The 19,946-nt window shown below is 41.7% G+C and overlaps 2 protein-coding genes across 3 annotated transcripts in view; both read right to left on the bottom strand.

Annotated features, from left to right (window-relative positions):
- Positions 1–177: 177 nt before the first annotated feature.
- Positions 178–5,314, bottom strand: LOC121693325 (small ubiquitin-related modifier 1-like). Its single transcript, XM_042072683.1, has 5 exons — positions 5,168–5,314; positions 4,461–4,538; positions 4,276–4,353; positions 2,304–2,375; positions 178–1,875 (listed from the first exon to the last, which is right to left on the bottom strand). The coding sequence occupies exons 1-5, from the start codon at positions 5,177–5,179 to the stop codon at positions 1,807–1,809; spliced, it is 309 nt and encodes a 102-aa protein (XP_041928617.1). The 5' UTR covers positions 5,180–5,314; the 3' UTR covers positions 178–1,806.
- A 3,299-nt stretch (positions 5,315–8,613) lies between these two features.
- The window catches only part of LOC121692869, a 67,209-nt gene continuing 55,876 nt past the window's right edge, over positions 8,614–19,946 (bottom strand). For both annotated transcript variants that reach the window (XM_042071868.1, XM_042071859.1), the window contains exons 19-22: positions 16,296–16,442; positions 15,837–15,995; positions 13,313–13,415; positions 8,614–9,018 (exon numbers count right to left, since the gene is read on the bottom strand). In XM_042071868.1, coding sequence (XP_041927802.1) covers positions 9,007–9,018; positions 13,313–13,415; positions 15,837–15,995; positions 16,296–16,442 — 421 coding nt within the window. In that variant the 3' untranslated portion in view covers positions 8,614–9,006. The remainder of the gene's footprint in view (positions 9,019–13,312; positions 13,416–15,836; positions 15,996–16,295; positions 16,443–19,946) is intronic.

Raw genomic sequence — 19,946 nt, forward strand, 5'->3', positions numbered from 1 at the left:
CCTGCAGATGTCAATATAGCGGGTTTGCCTTCCTTCCGTCTTTGTCAGTCAGTCCTGCTGCCTCTCTGTATGTGTGGTCATGATACACATAGCTCAGATTTAATCATACTGAACCATAACGCGCGCACACAAACACACAATCAAATACCTCACACTGACAAACAAAGTACACATACATCTGTTCAGCATTTTTATTTTCTTTTAAAAAGTGTATTCTAACCTAATGTACACCACAGTCATTCCGACTATTTTCACTTCCGCTATAGCTGTGTGCTTGACTCACCATGGTAACCCAGAAAGTGAACGTATTATGGGCTGCCAGAGTGAACCATGGTTCATCACAGCCAGAAAGCTTGCTTTTTTGCTTTTTTTAGAATAACTCAATCTTGATTCCTGAGATGAAAAACCTAGAATCTTAAAACAGAGCTTAACAACTTATTCTCATACTTTCCTAAGACAAAATCAAACTTAAACAAAACATGTAGTAATGATCCAGTAAAAAATAATAAAACAGTGAAAGAATATACAAAATATACAAGATGGGTAACAATTGTTTGACTTTTGCTTTTAGAAAATACTTTCTTGTATACTATAATACATATTACTGAGGCAAATTGATTGTAGTGACAGCGGTGATGATAAGCCTTCACTATGCTAAAGAGAACCGAAGCCTGTCAAAAGTTCAGAATTTTCGAGGTGCCGCACAACATTCCACTGGGAATGTGGGAATGTATATTTACAAGTATCAATGGAAAACAAGAGACTATGTTCTTTATGAAATTTGAAATAATCCGTGTCTTTATGAATTCAATTAGTTTAACACAAATATATCGTAAAGGACCACAATGGAAACAAATTACATATTTCTATGTACAGACTTATAGACAGGGTGTGGTTCAAGTGACGTGGGTGCTAAACTGGTATTATTCTGGTACAGGTGAGTGTCTAGCCAACAGTCCCTGATGAGTGTGCTACTGTTAACATCCATTTATCCTTATCAGCTACGGAGACAATTACAAAAACAAACAAAACAAAAAAAAAAAAGAGTGTAAACAAAACCCAGACCAGGAAGGGGGGAAAAAATACAATGACAATACTGATTCACAGAATCAGCATGATTAGGGTAGGGCAATTTGGACTCAACAGGAACAGGGAGTCTTGATGGAGGCTTCTCTATAGCCAGCTTTCCATAGACTGTGAGGAAGTATACTCGACTTGATTAGAATTCAGTGAGGGAGTACAGTATACTTTTGAGTATACTCAAGCTGAAATACAAAATTCTACTCGCGGTCAGTGGACCGAGACAAGTTCAGAGACTGACTAGTAAAATCGTGGGGAAAAGAAACCCCAAAAGGAGGTAGTCTGAAGTTAATATCCTCCAAAATCTCCTCTCCAACCTGCCTCAAGATGCCTGGTTTTGTTTAATCACTCACACTTGCACCCTAGGAAAGTGTACCTTAAAGTAGCACGGTTTTGATGGATTTCAGGGGTGAAGAACAAACAGTACACAAACCATTCCAAGAGGTCAGAGGTCAAAAATGAAACAGTGAAAGCTTAATCGCAGGACCCACGGTCCACTTTTAAACTAGGCTAGATCATAAATCCACACGTCAGGGTTGGAAGGGTCTAAGGGGCATGTAATGAAACAAGACCCTACTGTCCAAGTTACCTAAAGCCCACCTTTCCGCTGTCATCCAGACAAACCAAACTAAAAAGAGTAGTGTGACTATCACTTATCAAAATATATATATATAAAAATAACAACCAATAAAACAGGAAATGTGTGTCAAAGCGACCAGAGACGGATTAATTCATCCGTAAGCCCCCGGTCTGTTCCTGGTAGACTTCAATTACATCTTCGTCTTCCATTCCCAGCTATGGCAGAAGAAAAAGAGGGAAGAGGAGAAACGTGAAGGTTTCTTTGTGTGGGTGTCTGTGACTGACTGTGCATGTATGAGTAAATTACAATGTAGTTCAGTGTATCACTATAGCAAGAACATCAAATACAAAGAACACATATGTAATGTTGGTGTATAAAGCACTATACTAATCAGTTCTTTCAGTGATGAGTTCTTACAGTCATAGTTGTTATGAAGGCGTGCCATTTCTAATGCCTTCGCCATCATTATTAGTCTTTTCACTTTTATTGTAAATATATTCTAATTTACTTTTAAATGTTTATTTTAATGTTGATGTAAGGGTTATCATTATAAGCCACTTTGGATGAGTCTGCAAAGTCAACATAAGCATGAATTCAAAAACGCACATGTAATGTTTGTGTATAAGGCATCATGTTGGTCTACCTCTTTGGGAGTTTGGTGGTCTAAGATTCTCTGGCCCTCAAAGAGAAACCTCAGCATGTCCGGCTGTACACCCTACAAGCACAGAACAAGTTTAAACAGTACTCATGGATGGGCAGATGTTTAAACAAGGAAAATGGTTAATTATTGCCGTGTTTTAGGTTGTACCAATAGGTCAGACCAAGAAAAACATTTGGAATATTATCGACTTCCCAAAGTTATTAAAAACCAGGGAGGGGGGTGCCAGAAGTTCAGAGGAAAGACGCTTGTGGTTGGACTTGGTACTGCGTCTAGGGCTGAAACGATTCATCGAGTTACTCGAATAACTCGATTACAAAAATTACTCGAGGCAAAAACCCTGCCTCGAAGCCTCGTTAAATTCCTATGACGCGCACTATACGCGCAGGGATCTGATTGTTCCACACGGACCATTGTTCAGGAAGCACACCACTAGCGCGTGAATCGTGATACATTCTGAATTTCGCTGGCGCGATGGCGGAGTCAAGATGTCCATAAATAGCAGAGAATGTCTAAAGTTTTCAAGTAAAGTTTTGGAATCATTACATACTCAAAATGGAAAAGAACAAGCATCTGAACTGAAAACATCCACTCCATGCTGTTTCACCAAGCGTCAATAAAGTAGGCCATCTATCAATCTATCTAGCCTATCTATCATCTACGTAGCCTATAGCCTACATTGATGTTGGCTGATTTTAATCACATACTGTATTTGTAGCGATGTCGTGATATAATGTTTAGCTTTGATGTTTTTAAGTAGTAAACTTATTCCATAGAATAAAAATATATATTATATATATTTGTATATATGTATATATAGAACTCTATATATACAGTCTATGACTTATTCACATTCAATTGCAAGACAGTATGCCTAAAAAAGAACCCCTTATACACACATGCATGCACCCTCATCTTCCCTCACGCACCGCACGTGTGCACACACACACAGGTTGCTAGGTTACCATAGCAAATAGGCTCACCCCAGAAATTATTTTTTAGTAGCCTAATAGTAAAATTATTTGTTAGTAGCCTAATGGTAAATGCTGCAGGTGTAGAAATCTACATAACACAGATATTTACTTTGATGTCAGGTCTAGATTACAGCATGAAACTTGTTGTGCATATTAATACATTAGATTGCTTTCCCTCTTCTCCCTCCCAGCACTTCACAACATAGTATGGGCAGCTTTGTTCGCCCAGCTAAGTCATGCATAAAAGGCTGCAATTTTACAGAGAGCATTTTGAACATTATTTAATTGTTGGCACAGGCACTTATAAACACTAAATGGGTAAATTGCAATAAATGGGCTTAGTTTTGTAGCCTGATGTTGGAGTTAGAATAAATACCTCTGTGCCAATTGCTTGATCATTTTACAGCAATGTCATTTTCGTTATTTGTTTTGGTTGTTTAAAAATGCAACAAAAAAAAATCTGATTAATCGATCGATAAAGTGCTAGATTAATCGATTACAAAAAGAATCGATAGCTGCAGCCCTAACTGCGTCTCCCTCACCCAACACGTATGGATCTGCACCACCAATAAACCGTAATTTCTCGAAATATCTTGCCTTTTCTTGTAGTCCAAGTCCTTCCCTATATGACTTTCAATCTTGTGTGTGTGCAGTAAAACTAGTACACAATATGGGAAATATAGGAAACAATGGTGGCGCAGGCAGGACCCTATGCAATTCCGGACAACCAACATGCTGCTTCAGGAGCCCAACAGTAATGGGTGTAATTTCACGGTTTTTTTTTTTCCATCAATTTTATCAACAGCATTTTGCAAGATTCACAGATTGTCTCAAGGAGTCTCATCTGGAGTTACTGCAACAACAGTTAGGAAACGGGTGTGGAAAAACAGGATTAATTAGTTCTAGTGTCCTGCCCACTCTCGACTACCTTGAGTTACTAAAGTTCGCATATACACATAACGTCACCAGGCTAATGTCCGTACCTGTCTTTTACTGTAGGACTCTTTCAACTTCTTCAGCGATGTCGTCATCTTCACTTTGAAGTGAATCTCGCTGTTGTCCTACATGCAAACGAAGAAGTTTATGTTAGGCTACTTCAATGTTTACGTAGTTTCTTCAGCGAGTATCCACCGATAGCACACATGCTAGTTTGTGTTAAACCACCTACCTGACCAATTACTTTCAGTTTAATGTACTCTCCCCCGTCTTTCTTGTCCCCTCCATCGGTTGTTGATGGTTTCGTTTCCTGAGGAAAGTGTCAAGCTCATGTTAATAGGGTGAAACGTTACAAAATCCCCTATCTCCATAACGGTAACATTTCATTAGCAAGCTAAGCTTTAACGTTGATGCGTGCGGGATTATAGTTTCATAAATGTCGAATTAACTAAACTATCTGGCCAGGGAATTGCCGTTTTCCATGCGTCTGAGCTGTAACTTGTGAAAATGATGTAGGGTGATACAGAGCCAATTTTGAATGTGCTTGTAATTCAATAACACAGTAACATGCACGCTTTGTTTGACGCTGTGTAACATTGGCGATAGCTAACACACATAGCAGTGGGCTAAACCACTAAACAGAGTTACACAGACGAACAAAGACTTGTGGTTAAAATTAGTGATATAAAGTATGAGTATAGAGTTAGTAATGGGCACAGTCCAATGTCTAGATAGAAGATAAACTAGTAATGACGTTTACCATTAAATTATGCTGACAGGTTGACTAGCTAACGTTGTTCTAAACGAGTGGCCTAACGTTAGGCAAGGCAATAAGTAAATTAGCATAATCCTACTTATTTAAGTAAATTCCGTCCCACAGCCTTCGTCAACATATGATTACTCAACACATCTAGTGAACAAATATAAACTTTAACTTACTGTGTCAGACATGGCCCTGGCAGCAAAATATCCTCTATTCGTTCCTTTAGACCTAAATCACCTACAAGCAACCGAGGCTGCAGCTAATGCTAGGATGCTTATTTTTCTTCTTCTATTGTACTGCGTGGCTGCGTTCCCGAGCTCTGTGCACTACCGCCATCTATGGCTTGGGCATATTCACTAACTGCATCTCTGTATGGTACGCCTGCAACGCTGCTGATCGCAAGGCACTACAGAGTAGTGAAATCTGCCCAAAGGACTATTGGCTCCGAACTCCCCTCCATCCACGACACATCATACACACTGTAAAAACAAAGCCAAATCTTTTGTGAAGGATGCCACCCACCCAAACAATGGTCTTTTCAGTCTACTCTACTCCCGTCTTGTTCAGCAGTGTTACAGCCTCTTTCCAGAGGCTGTAACACTGCTGAACAAAACCTCACCTCCTGTCTAGCATAGCAAATATATATATATATATATATATATATATATATATATATATATATATATATATATATATATATATATATATATATATATATATATATTCCATAGCCTGCCCAATGCCCATACACCTGTCACCTGTGCAATATACTGTACATAATCATATATAGGCTATAGCCTATATATTAGTTATAAAATGCCTACTCACATACTCTATTTATCTCTGTAGACATGTCATCTGGAAAACCTGTATTTATCCAACTATACACTGTACATGATTAATCCCTATTGTATACAAAACCTGCACTTGGTATTTAATGCTTCTTTGCACTTCTGGTTGGATGTCAACTGCATTTCATTGGCTCTGTACCTGTACTCTGCTAAATGACAATAAAGTTGAATCTAATCTAATCGTCAAGATTTTACAGGTGCACGCCTGCGTTTCCCTGGTGGTCTACCAAGAATAGGCAACGGTACATGTTGATTACAAGTTACTTTATTAGTTACTTTCAGCTGCCGACAACACAAAAATGATAACCGGTTTTGACAATACTCACTATACTGGCATTTTAACATTAATGTCAACAATGTATAGCAGACATCCCAACCTAACCTACTTAGATACTGAAATTCAGATGTTTGTTCAATAATGTCTAGTCAGTACACCAAATAAGAAAGGCTGTTGATAGAAATTGTGACAGTAAAATATGTAGATTTTGGTAGTTTGGCATTTTCATGTAGCCTTGGCAACTAGCCATCTAGTATAGACCTGAGTAATATGCAAATGAAATTACACTTGTTAAACTCACCTCAACAAGTCTTTTACAATCATTTAACCCGCCGTGAGCAATGCTAAAGTCACTGTTAAAAACAGTGCAGTGTGCAAGACTATCATTATGTTTTATTCTGAGACAATTGGGTAGGCTACACTTTAGTCTGATGTGAAATGGGTATTAAGTTCCTTAGAATTACTCGTTACCGAAAAAAGTGGTACTAAGTAACGCGTTACTGGCATCACCTCATACATATAGTCTGTTTTATAACCTAGCCAACATATGGTATGGTATAGCATTTTCAAAAAGTGGACAAAAGACAAACAACATTTGACTTGATGCATTTTTCTTCCTTTCCTAAAACCCACCTCTGACCAACAATTAGGTCTCCACTGTGAATCGCTGATTTAGGAAAAACAGAGGCTTGTGTGTGCACACGTGGAAGCCCTCTCCACAGGATGTTTATCATACGCCTGTTCTGCTTTTCCACAACATACGCTATGTTTTCCACAACATACGCTAACAACATAAGAACAAATAAGAACACTCCATTGCTTGTGTCTCAGATTAATCTGCTTGTGAGTTCTTAGCCCACTTTAGACCATAGGTCATGTTAAAACAAATGTACTGAAAGTAATGTCGTGATTTTTATTGAAATATATCCTTTAGTTTATATATATTTTATGTAGTATCTTTATTCTGTGTAATATCATTGTTTTGTGAAACTGAAGTCTGTAGTATGTTCAGTGTGGGAAAGGAAGACTGGTTTAAGTGAAAGAGCAGGCCTGGCAGAAAATGCCATAGATAAGGTTTGGTGCCAGGAAATGTAAGCAAAACCTAAAGAATGGCAAAACCTAAAGAATGTATGAATAACAGGATGAGAGGGCAAAGGTACTTGGTCAGTTATCTGTAAACATAGAGTGTCTTGTCTGGGATGACTTGAAGGGGTATAAAGGCTGGACAACAGCCAGAGGATGTTATCTTACTTAGCTTTCACTTACTTGCTTGCTTCACTAATGCTCCGGAGTACATTAAAGCCATCATCTGCAATATACATCCAGTGTGCGGACTTTTGAGTTTGTATTATTTAATGTGGATTTGACACCACGGTAACTTGTGTTGTGTTTTTTTTAACACATTTATTTCATGTCCATAGGGACAAGACAATTTGTGTTGTTTCTAACACATTTATTTTAAGAGTGTATTTTTTGTTGTTTGTTATACAGTGCTCCTGATATTGTGGCACCTGCAGATGTCATGGGTAGCTGGCGACAACCTTAATCTGCCCTGTTGTCGCAAGAACAATGTAAGCGCAGTGGATTATTGAAGGAGACAGCCTGTTGCATTAGTGTGCCGATCACAGTGAAGTAACAGCTTCCAGCATACAGCAACATGACAAGTCTGTTCAGAGATTAGCTGCAGAAGGACAACATCTCCTTAAAACTCAGATCAGTCAGACTCTCAGACACAAACACATGTCAGGTCAGGGCAAATGGGCACTCTACACTGAGGCATCTTTTCATGTCAAAATGGACTGTAAGTTTCTCAGTATTTTTAATGGAAATTAATTCAATTTGTATGATTTCATATCTCTGGCTTTGTGGGTTTAAACACAGAATGTACAATAATGACAGACAGATGTCTATGCTATTTTTTTATTAATCCAGGTGAAAAATATGAAACATACAAACTTTATTTAGTATTAACCATCATTAAGTAGTATAAAAAAGCATATCAATTTGCATAAACTTATAAATGGTCATAGTAAAACAAATAGTATTTAGAAAAAAATAATTAATAATGGGATTGTCAGCTATATTCAACACAGACTACATAAAATTAAAGCTATTAACCATGTCTTTGGCCATGATTAAACATGAAAGGAATGATTATGATAATTAGCCTAAAGTCACAAACAAATAAGCATCAAGCTACAGTATGAAATAAATCAATGGCCTGCCCCCACTGCTTAAAAAAATCCTAGAGGAAACACTGTAGATGTACAGTAGAGCGGTACAAAATATGACCGCCGCCCAGTCTAGTCCAGCACATGTTTTCCACAAAAATAAGTCACGCTTGTCAAATTGTGTTAATTTCCTACTTTGTTCCTTTTTTTATGTTTGTAATCGAGTGAGTGCAGAGTGTGTGGTTGTTTTTGTGTATATGTGTTTTGTGTGTGTTTTTTTGTGTGTGTGTTTGTGTATGTAGGTGTGTTTGTATGTGTGGTTGCATATGTATGAGGGTGTGTATGTGTGTTTATGTGTTTGTCTGCGTGTTTGTGCGTGTCGTGTGTGTGTGTTTACGTGTCTTTGTGTGTATGTGTGTGTGTGTGTGTCTTTATGTATGTGTACGTTAGGGCTGCATGATATTAGGAAAACATGCGATATGCAATAACATTATTGAGTACTGCGGTATCGATATGGGTGGGCCTACTTGTGGGGCTACATGCCCACCAAGTTTCGTTCTCCCCGGTCTTTCAGTGTCCCGGGAATCCTTTGACGGAAAATTGATTAAAAAAGATTATACAACTCTGTAATTACTTGGCATCAGACTCGCCCAAGTCCTCCGTTTTTACAGTCTTACAGGCTGGTTGGAACTGGAATGACTGGAATGAGGAGGAGGCTACAAATCGTCCTGAAACAAAAGGAGAGGAAATGAAAAGGGTAAACTCTCTGCTGGTATAGACCCTTTCAACAAGGTAAACAAAAACAATGCTTGAACGTTCTATTTGGGCCCCAATCTACTTCCTCTGCATTAAGATAACATATGGAATGTTAAAAAGGAAGTCTTGTGGGGCCAACTATGATGCTGATAATGGAACTCTCTTGAAAGGGTCCATATTTACTACATGCCTGCCAGCGAAAGTATGTCTGGGCCCTTATTACAACATACATTACATTACATTACATTACATTACATTACATTACATTTGGCTGACACTTTTTTAACCAAAGCGACTAACAACATGGTAAACAGTAAGTTTTGGAACAATTCTCACAATTTTAGGACAGTTTAAAAAAACATTAGAGTACAGTAAGAATAAGTGCGTCGGTGAGTGCTGTTTTTAACAGTTACTTGTCAGTTTAAAACGGCTGGTGAGTGCTAGGATCAGTAAGACTTGTTGTAAGTGTTGCTATGAGAGTAGATGTTCTCTAAAGAGCTGGGTCTTCAGGAGTTTTTTGAAAGTGGAAAAGGATGTCCCTGCCCTTGTAGGAACTGGCAGTGTGTTCCACCAGCGAGGAACAACAGATGAGAAAAGTTTGGATTGGCTTGAGCGTACCGGTGGTAGAGCTAGACGTCGTTCGTCAGAGGAGCGCAGCGGTCTGGAGGTAGTGTAAGTCTGTATGAGGGCATTCAAGTAGGTGGGAGCAGAACCGGAGACTACTTTGTAGGCAAGCGTTAGAGACTTGAATTTGATGCGGGCCGCCATAGGTAGCCAGTGTAGCTGGATGAGCAGCGGGGTAACATGTGCCCTTTTAGGTTGGTTGTAGACCAGGCGCGCCGTCGCGTTCTGGATCATCTGAAGTGGTTTCACTGCGCAGGCTGGGAGACCTGTCAGGAGGGCATTGCAGTAGTCGAGTCGTGAGATGACTATTACCTGAACCAGAAGTTGGGTAGCATCTTGAGTCAAGTAAGTCCTGATTTTCCGTATGTTGTAGAGTGCGAAACGGCATGACCGGGCGACTGAGGCAACATGATCTGAGAAGTTTAGTTGGTTGTCGAGAACAACTCCTAGATTTCTTGCAGTCCTGGTTGGTGAAACAGACAGGGAGTCAAATTTGATGTTGATGTCGTGGTGAATGGTAGGTTTAGCTGGGATGACCAGCAGTTCAGTCTTTGAGAGGTTCAGCTGGAGGTGGTGTGCCTTCATCCATGTAGCTATGTCTGAAAGGCAATCCGAGATCCGTGCTGAAACCAGGGGGTCGTCAGGTGGAAAGGACAGATAGAGCTGTGTGTCGTCTGCATATCAGTGGTATGAGAAGCTGTGCGAACGGATAATCTGTCCCAAGGAGGTGGTGTAGATAGCAAAGAGGAGGGGGCCCAGCACTGAGCCCTGGGGGACCCCTGTGGTGAGATGGTGAGGTGCAGATAGCTGACCAAGCCATGATACGTTAAACGAGCGTCCTGTGAGGTAGGATTCAAACCAGGAGAGAGCAGAACCGGAGATTCCCATGTCAGCGAGTATAGAGAGAAGGATACGGTGATTAACCGTGTCAAAGGCAGCCGATAAGTCAAGCAGAATGAGTACTGATGACCGAGCGGTCGCCCTGGCTTCTTTTAAGGCTTCTGTTACAGACAGCAGAGCCGTTTCGGTAGAGTGGCCGCTTTTGAACCCAGACTGATTTGGATCCAGAAGGTTGTTCTGTGAAAGGAAGTCAGAGACCTGTTTGGAGACTGCTCGTTCAATGCCTTTGGATAGGAAAGGCAGTAGTGAGACAGGGCGGTAGTTCTCGACTTGAGCAGGGTTGAGAGAAGCTTTCTTAAGTAACGGTGTTACCCGGGCCATTTTGAACGCTGTTGGAAATGTGCTGGAGGTTAGCGAGGCATTGATCACATGTGTGATAGCTGGAGCGATGGTCGGGCTGATGGACTGAAGTAGGCTCGTAGGTATAGGGTCCAGCGAGCATGTGGTAGGACGGCTGCATGTCAGGAGTCTGGACACTTCACTCTCGGAGAGAGGCGTGAATGCTGAAAAAGATGTTCCAGCAGTCCCTAGAGGTTGTAGGAGTGCGGTATCTGAGTCAGATGCGTTGAGTGGGCATGTAGAGAATTGACTGCTGATTGCCGCCACTTTGTTTGTAAAAAATGAGGCGAGGGTATCTGCAGTAAGGCTGGATGGAGGAGGAGGCAGCTGAGGGTTGAGTAGCGATTTGAAGGTTGAGAAAAGTTTTCGAGTGTCTGTAGCGCTGTTGATTTTGTCATTGTAGAAAGCAGTCTTAGCAGCAGTGATGCTGGCTGAGAAGGAGGTCAGGAGTGTCTGGTAGTTTTTGAGGTCGTCAGCTAGTTTGGATTTGTGCCATTTCCTCTCCGCGGCTCTGAGTTTGGTGCGCTGCGATCGGAGGGTATCATTTAGCCATGGATGAGAATGTTTGGATCGAGCTGGCCTTGTGGTAAGAGGGCACAGCTCGTCTAGACACGAGGTCAGTGTGGAGCAGAGCGAGTCAGTGGCTTCATTAACCTCCAGAGAGGAGAAGGTGTTGAGTGGAGGTAGACCGGAGGCAACCACAGAGGAGAAGTGCGTTGGAGACAGGTTCCGGATGTTGCGGCGGAACGTGACCATCGGCTGAGGAGCCGGAGGCTGTTCTGACAGGCTGACGTTGAACTGGATGAAGAAGTGGTCAGAAAGATGGAGAGGCGTCACCATGAGGGTGTCTGTGCTGCAGTTCCGAGTGAAGATCAAGTCAAGCTCTTTGCCAGCTTTGTGAGTCGGTGGGCTTTTAACCAGTTCGAGGTCAAAGGAGTGGACCAGGGCCAAAAAGTCCGCTGAGCCTGGGGCATCTAAGTGGACGTTCATATCACCGAGAACAAGAAGCGGACAGTCATGCTCAGGGATGGAGGATAGCAGAGTGTCAAGTTCGTCAATAAAGTCGCCTAGTTGGCCTGGAGGGCGGTAGATGACCAGCACGTAGAGTTTTGCTTGGGCGATCACTGTGATGGCATGGAATTCGAATGAGACATATTTGTTTGAAGGCAGTAGCGGGGTGAATTTCCATTTGTTGGAGATCAGCAGGCCCGTCCCGCCTCCTCGTCCAGATAGGCGAGGGGTGTGGGATAGTGTAAGGTTAGTGGAGAGTGCAGCCGGGGTGGCAGTGTTCTCTGGTTTGATCCAAGTCTCAGTGAGAGCAAGGAGTTCCAATGAAAGGTGGATGGCGTAGCCAGCTATGAAGTCGGTTTTGTTGACTGCGGATTGACAGTTCCACAAGCCCATGGAGAAGGAGGTTTCTGTCGGTGAGGACCGTTTAAGTTCCTGGAGGTTAAGGCGATTTCTGCCCCTTTTGGCATGATGCCGTTTTCTGCAATGGCCAGTGATAACAGATATGGTGGAACGGCACATTTTGCCTTTGTCGGTGCCTGTGCTCGGTGAACTTGCACAGGTAAACTTGCTTGTCTTGACCGTGTCCGTCTTACACGAGGCTGGCTGAAACGAGGGCTGCCGCTTATGCTGGCCTTGTGGCGATGGAAAGTACAGGAGACAGTGCTGAGGGTTTTTTTTAAAATGGCAAGGATTTATTTCCACCTTGGTAGCAGGGACCACGCCAGTCAGGAGAAATAGGAAAAATAAAATAAAAACCCTAAGTTTAAATAATATTTTTAAATCAATCACTAAACTTCCAAAAATATATCAAAATTAACTTTGACAATCCTCTTCAATTACAGGATGGGTTTCAAGCGTTAGGCGTCTTAGGGCTTCTACACACAGTTGCGTTCTGTCAACGCATGCCAGTGGGTGTTCCCGACGGAAGCTATGCAAATGACTTGAAGTATAACTGTAATTTGATTGGCTGGTGCCGTCCGTCGATTTGCTTGATTGGCCGGTGCTGTCCGTCGGTGCAGCAACAGCTAAACTTCTCAACGTGAGCGACGGGAGCAACGCGACGCAACGGACCCACAATTCAGTTCGGCAACGGATGACGTACGCCCATGTAAAGTGAACGGGATGCGTCTCCACAGCACTGCAATGCACGCAACTGTGTGTGGGAGCCATTAGGCCTATAAGCAGGTTCACTCATTTGCTCACCTCAGACCATTCTACCTCCTCCTGCCATATCCCCACCAGGTAATTTAAATCCCTGGCCTACACCATTGCACAATCAATCAACAATCAATTATCTCAGATACACCTTCTCTATATAAATATCCAGAAATCCATTCAATACTATAAAACACACAGTACAGAAATACACCAGGTAGAGATAGAAACACTCACCCTTTTAATTGTGCATGTGTAACCAAACTGTCCATTAACGTGTTCACCATGTCCTAACCAAACAGGTTTGTCCATGAAATGAACATTCTCACCACATGACACCCTGAATGAAGAAAGAAATCAATTTGAATTGAATAAATACCATACAGACTCAAGTGTCAGATTCTGGTCTTAAACCCTGGCCGCCTGCCAAAGTGGCAAAATGATACAGTGACCAGAGTCTGAAGGTCACTCAAATGCAGAGCAACACAAGTAAAGTTCGGTGAAATTCCTTTGAAGTAATAGGACACAAAAATCCAAAGCATAGACGTTAAATGCAAACCCACGTCCAGGGCTCCCTTGAAGAAGAGATGTAAGATCTCAATGGTACTCACCTGATAAAATAAAGGATAAATAAAAACAAATAAAAAAGTAGAAATAAAAAAATGTGAGAGGTGAACATTCAAGCAAATCCAAACCGTAATCCAGAAAATCTTAATCAGAGAGCAATAGCAGTGTCAAGAATCCAAAAACCAGTCCAGAATAAACAGGCAAACCAATTAGGGGTGCACCGAATCCAAGGTTCGGTTTCAGATTCGGCCGAATCTTAAGCTTTTTGATGGGGTTCGGATTCTGCCGAACCTTGTTTTAAAACCGAACCGAATCCTACTTAAGCGTTTCTGCCGCTGCTAGAATATGAGTGCCGTTGCCACGGCTACACAAGATACCACTAACTATCCACCTCACGTCATGTCTCCCTGCCATTGTTTAGTAGGCCTCACCACGATCATAGGAATATTATCTTATTATCTCTTATGATCCAAAATAGATATTCTTTGAGTTGTTAGGTTTTTTAAATTTATTTTAACTAATGACATAGAATACATGATGAATTGCATCCACATATCAGTTGCCTAAAACTGTGAGACTAAGGGCCAGATGTAACGCTTTTGCGCCCACTTCAGGCGTATTTGTTTTGCAACGTGCGTGTAAAATCATTGCGAGGTATGTACAAACAGGCCGCAATGATGTAAAAGCGTAAACTGCCTGTCGCGGGAGCTGAAAATGGTAATTGCGTTATTTGTGTCATGCATATGCATTAATGGGAGGATCCAGGGGAAAGTGGGAGTTCAGCGTAAAAAGATGGGAGGGGAAGAGTAAAGAGCGCTTAATTATGTATTCCGCGGTATGTACAAAGACTGCTCCTGAAAGCGCACGTCTATTCTGCACCTAAATACTTCCGCCTTGTAAAAGCAGGTGTTAATCCAAATTGCAGTTAAATGCTTCAGTAAGAGAACCTTTCAAAGACATTTAGAGCACCAGTTTTGTAAATATTTGTACTATCAAAATCAGCCTTAACTTTCGTTGGCCTTTCGAATGTCTTACTTTCACTTTCACGTCATTCACTTAAACTTTCCTACTTGCTAGATTTGCCCACTTTTCCATAGCCTACGTGCACAAATAGTTTGAGTGAACATACTGATCTTCATTATCTCCCTGCTTGTTGACATCTTATCATGTATGGTATTATTTCATGATCGCTAAACGTTTGATTCTTTTTAATGTTGTCATCATTTAACATTCAACTGAGCTTGTATGTAGGCTCTGCCGTTCAGATGTGGACGTTCGTAAATTGCGTTTATGGGCGGAGAAAGGCAGAGAAAGGCGCAGTTTACACTAGTTTGATAAATACGACGGAAACTTGGGTCTGACAGCGTTCGCAATCTGCGGTTTGTCTATGACGCTGATAAGGCTACGTTCGCAAATGTAAGCACATCTGGCCCTCAGTCTTCCTCGGAAACTCGCAAAGCTTTTAAAGTGACAGGCACTAATTAGCCTCATGGTCTTAAAGTGACAGGCACTCAATTCGACCTTCACACCACCAATACAATGTAGCCTAATGACATTAAAGATAAGTGAAATGGTTTAGCTCACAGGCAGAATGTGGTTAAAATGAATTGTAAAAAAAATATTTTCTGACTTGTGCCATTTATTTTTTAATTTTGTTTCATATCAATTTCTACCAATAATGTAAATGAAAAAGATGAACTGAAAAAAACATGAATAATCCTGCCTATAATGTTCATCAGTTCACATGCTGCAATAATCATGCTTTGTAAATAGCATTTTTCCCCATAGTTTCACAGTTTTTGGTGATGTTTATGCATGCAACTCAGGCATGACTGGGATTCGGTATCCGGTTCAGTATTCGGCCGAATCTTAAAGAAGGTATTCGGTATTCGGCAGAACCTTAAAAATCAGGATTCGGTGCATCCCTAAAACCAATCCAAGGACAAGATCCAAAAGAGATACCTTAAACAGCTCAGGTCATGCAAAGAAAGTCCAGCAAATCAGAGAACATTTACAAGAGGCTTACGGCTTGAGAAACAGAGGGTTTCACGAAGACAACAGCATTAACAGTGGCAAAGAAATTAATAAGAATGGTCACATATGCAGGAAACAGAACTGATTAAACACAAAGAACACTGGTACAACACAGGAATCATACAGTCCAATCAGAGCACCAGGAATGAGTAACTCTCACCTGGTTTCTTGTATGCTGGGGCAGTGTTCCATAAGGGACTTAATGCTGTTTTTCAGACTGTCACTCGAGTAGCTCATAAACAAGTCTACAGTCTTTAAACCACGCAGACAGGACAGAGAGGACAGCAAATCACCAACATGGCCATCCACATCTGTATTGCTGCAGAGTTACACAAAAATGTATATTCAGAAACTGTATTACTAATTCTGAGAGCTGAAGCCACCCAGCCTTCATTTTAAAACTCACCACAACTACACAAAATCGTATTTTGTTGTAACTAGTTTGAATCTCAATATCTGATTTAAGCCACATCTTCAAACCGCAGTAGACTAATTTATAATATTCAAAATACATTTAGCATGTACTTGCAATCTCATTTAGCATGTACACAATCTACATTTAGCATGTACACAATGCAATCTCAACACTGATCCCACACAATACATGTATTATTCATACCTCTTTGTTATACTTCTGAGAGTGTAAAATGTCCTACAGAAGCGTTGCCAGTCCATGTTCACTAATGGGTCTGAATGGAGATTAATGCCAGACAGAGCAGGAGCTGTGTAAGGGCTTGAGCTCATTCGTCCATCCATAACTGACAACCTGAAATCCACAAATCCAAGCTTTGATTTACACAGATTCATGTGTTGTACACAAATATACACATACATACATTGGGCGCTATCTTAACGATCTGAAACGCAAGTAGCTTTGTGGGCGGATTTTGGGCGTTGCGCCCGACGCAATTCTAAAATGGGGTGGTCTGAAGTAGGGATGGCGAAAACTAAACATTTTCTTGACCGACCACCGACCCTTATTAGCCGGTTGAAACCGGTTAACTGATTAGTTTAAAATATGCTATGCTATTTGAAATAACAGCCATTTTGAGCCGTGTCTGCAATTTCGCAACTGTGTCGCATTGCCGCCCTTCCACTTACGTCACTTTTTTTTAAAATTCCCTATAGCGCGAAACATGAGTCCCGCAAACGCGGCGCCAAGGAGCTTGTATGTAATTGGAGGACAAATGGCTCCTTAGTTTCGAAATGGTTTGGGTACAAGGCGATCACGTTGAAAATAAAGACATTTGTCCAACGTTAGAAGCTCATTTGAAACATTGCCGCGGCTTATTGAAGAAAATGACAGCTTTAGTTTGAGGTAGTGCTAACAATAATAAAGAAAGAGGATGATCATCATCACCTTATTTGTTACCATTGATGATACTTGTAGATGTAATGTATTTCCAAATCTAAGCCCATCTTATGCGGAATGTTGCCTAATAGACTGCAACACGATAAAACTAATGGATAAAACAGGCACCTTCAGAATACGTACTGACGCACCGGCCAAGGCAGGTCTAATCTAATAGCGGACAGAACAACTCTTTTCTTTAATTAATTGTGTAAGCTCTAGAAAGCCCTCACCGCTTACAAAGTCAAGGTGCAGCATGTCTTTTTCAATCATTCCGCATATCTTTTGTGTTAGTCTCTGAGCGCTGTTTGTCACATTTCCTACCTGCTAGCATAGATGACACGGTAGGTTGGCTTTGGCTACCTTTCTTACCCGAAGAAGCTTGCGGGTGTCGCGTTTTCAAGTGATACATCATAGATGATGTGCTACTACTGTATTTAAGCACTGTATCAGACAAGTTGCAACTTACATCTGTGTCATTCTTTTAGATGAAATGGTAGATGAAATTACTCATGGGTGTGGTTTGGGCATAACGTGCAATAAATTCAATTCAATTCAATTCAATTCAACTTTATTTCGCCATGTATACAGAGATACTAGGAATTTGATTTGGTCTTCTCCATGCAGGCAACACAAAGTGCAACAGAAAGACAAAAATAAAGACAAAAAAACACAATACAAGGACAGACAGGACCACACCACCAATAGAATGTAGCCTAATGACATTAAAGATAAGTGAAATGGTTTAGCTCACAGGCAGAATGTGGTTAAAATGAATTGTAAAAAAAATATTTTTATTTTTTCGGAGGAAAAACAGGCGCTGCTGGCCTTTCTTCACTAGTTGGGAGATGTTATTGTCCCATTTGAGTGTGTTGGTGATGGTTGTGCCCAGGAACTTACATGTAAAGTCCTCTACCACAGTAACAGATGAGTTGTTAATGACCAGAGGAGGATGAGTCGGGGGCTTTTTGCGGAAGTCCACTATCATCTCCACTGTTTTGTTGATGTTAAGCTCCAGGTTACTGACTGCACACCAGGACTCCAGGAGACTGACCCCTCTGCGGTAGGCTGACCCGTTGGAGGCTGACTTGTTGGAGATGAGGCCTATTATGGTGGTGTTGTCCGTATATTTGATGGTTTTGACAGAAGGGTCTCCAGAGGTGCAGTCATTGGTGTACAGGGAGAAGAGCAGGGGGGACAGCACACAGCCCTGGGGGGCACCAGTGTTAACTGTGGGGGGCTGTGAGAGATGTGGGCCCAGCCTGACATACTGAGTCCTGTTGGTGAGGAAGTCTGTAATCCATGAGCAGAGGAGGGGGTGAATGTTCAGATGGGTCAGTTTGCTGTGGAGGAGGTCAGGGATGATGGTGTTAAAGGCAGAGCTCTGGTGGCCCTGGTGTAGGCAGCCTTGTCTCCACTCCTGTGGGCCGCCTCCTTCTCTCTCCTCAGTAGCCTTACTTCCTTATTGAACCATGGCTTACTTATTGAACCATTTCTGTACAGACCTCTTGATCGGTTTTTGTTTTTTGAGTTGAGACCGGTATGTGGGGATGAGTTTAATCACAGCATGATCGCCATTGCCTAGTGGTGCGCGCGCACAAGCACGATATGCCTCTTTGATGGTAGAATAGCAATGATCAAGAGTCTGTTCTTCCCTCGAGGCGCAGTGCACCAACTGATGGTATTTCGGAAGTTCAGATCTCAGATCAGTGTGGTTGAAATCACCAATGACAAATACAGTGGAGTTAGGGTTTCCTCATGCTGCCTTGCACGCGCGATTTAATTCACGCTGCTAGGCAGCCTGGATACCATGGAGCAAATTTTCGCCTCGGTTAGGGGACCAATCACAGAACGGAGGGAGGGCAGCAAGACGATGACAACACACCGAAGCCGTTATGAGCTACGTACAGACACATTTGATAGACATTCGTAGTGCCCAATAAACAGCTCTGGGCATTCGTAAACCACGTTTCAAATACGAGAAAATAAATGCCTAGTTCCCAGACCCCGTCTCATTTGAGATGAGGGTATGACGTTAGCCAGGCTAGAACTTATTCTCAACTTCCGTGATATGATCAGCTAAAAGCTGACCGTCAGACCAATCAGACCGTCATCTCACATTCTATTGCTATTATGATTGCGGATTTGCCAGGCGCAGCCAGGAGCGGTTCACAGCAAGCGTACCTTACCATCAGGCAACTCAACAACGAGAAATAATTTCCGCTGTGTGTATTCATACCAAGTTGATCTAACTTTCCAACTCTGCACAGTATCTCATTAACTGCATGACAGTAGGCTATTTAAAATATTTTCTGTAAAGTAGAGTTTGTAAACATGTTATCAACTTAAAGCGATGCCATGTGTTTTTTAGGCTAAAACATTTTATGTCACTGCAAACATCACCTAACCAACCGCTAGCTGTCTGTGTCCTGAATACACTGTAAAAAAACGCGATCTCTGTGGACAGCCCAGGCTCCAAAAACGGCAACAAGAAAATCCTGGGCAAACCTAGCTCATAAAAACATAACAAACTGTTTCAGCAAATCACAGAAGAGATGCGCGTTTAGGAGAGTTTCAATTGCATGACAGCAGCACGGGAGGGAGGGGGAGGAAGTAGCGAGCTAGCTCTCTGTTTTGTTTGAAAGTCAACAGAAGTGACATTACCCAGCATCGCTTAGAGCACCTTTAATGCATGCACAACTTTTGTTTGAGCAGGGGCCTATTGCACAAAACTAGGATAAGGGATTAAGCCGGGATATCTTGGTTATCCTGGCTCAATTCATCCGTGATCCGGTTGCACAAAAGCGGGATAGGGGGCAGCAAGATATGTTATGGTATGTCACCATGGCGATTTATTCTGTGGAGCTAGCCTGCTCCAGACCAGGCTAAGTTCCAGGATCTATTTAATCTCATCCCTTA

Source organism: Alosa sapidissima, chromosome 2, assembly GCF_018492685.1.
Source record: "Alosa sapidissima isolate fAloSap1 chromosome 2, fAloSap1.pri, whole genome shotgun sequence".
NCBI lineage: Eukaryota > Metazoa > Chordata > Actinopteri > Clupeiformes > Clupeidae > Alosa > Alosa sapidissima.

Coding starts and splice junctions, on each gene's coding strand:
- LOC121693325 (XM_042072683.1), bottom strand. Junction 2,376..4,275: donor AGTCCTACAGTAAAAGACAG/GTACGGACATTA, acceptor CTGTGCTTGTAG/GGTGTACAGCCGGACATGCT. Junction 1,876..2,303: donor ACCACCAAACTCCCAAAGAG/GTAGACCAACAT, acceptor CTTCTGCCATAG/CTGGGAATGGAAGACGAAGA.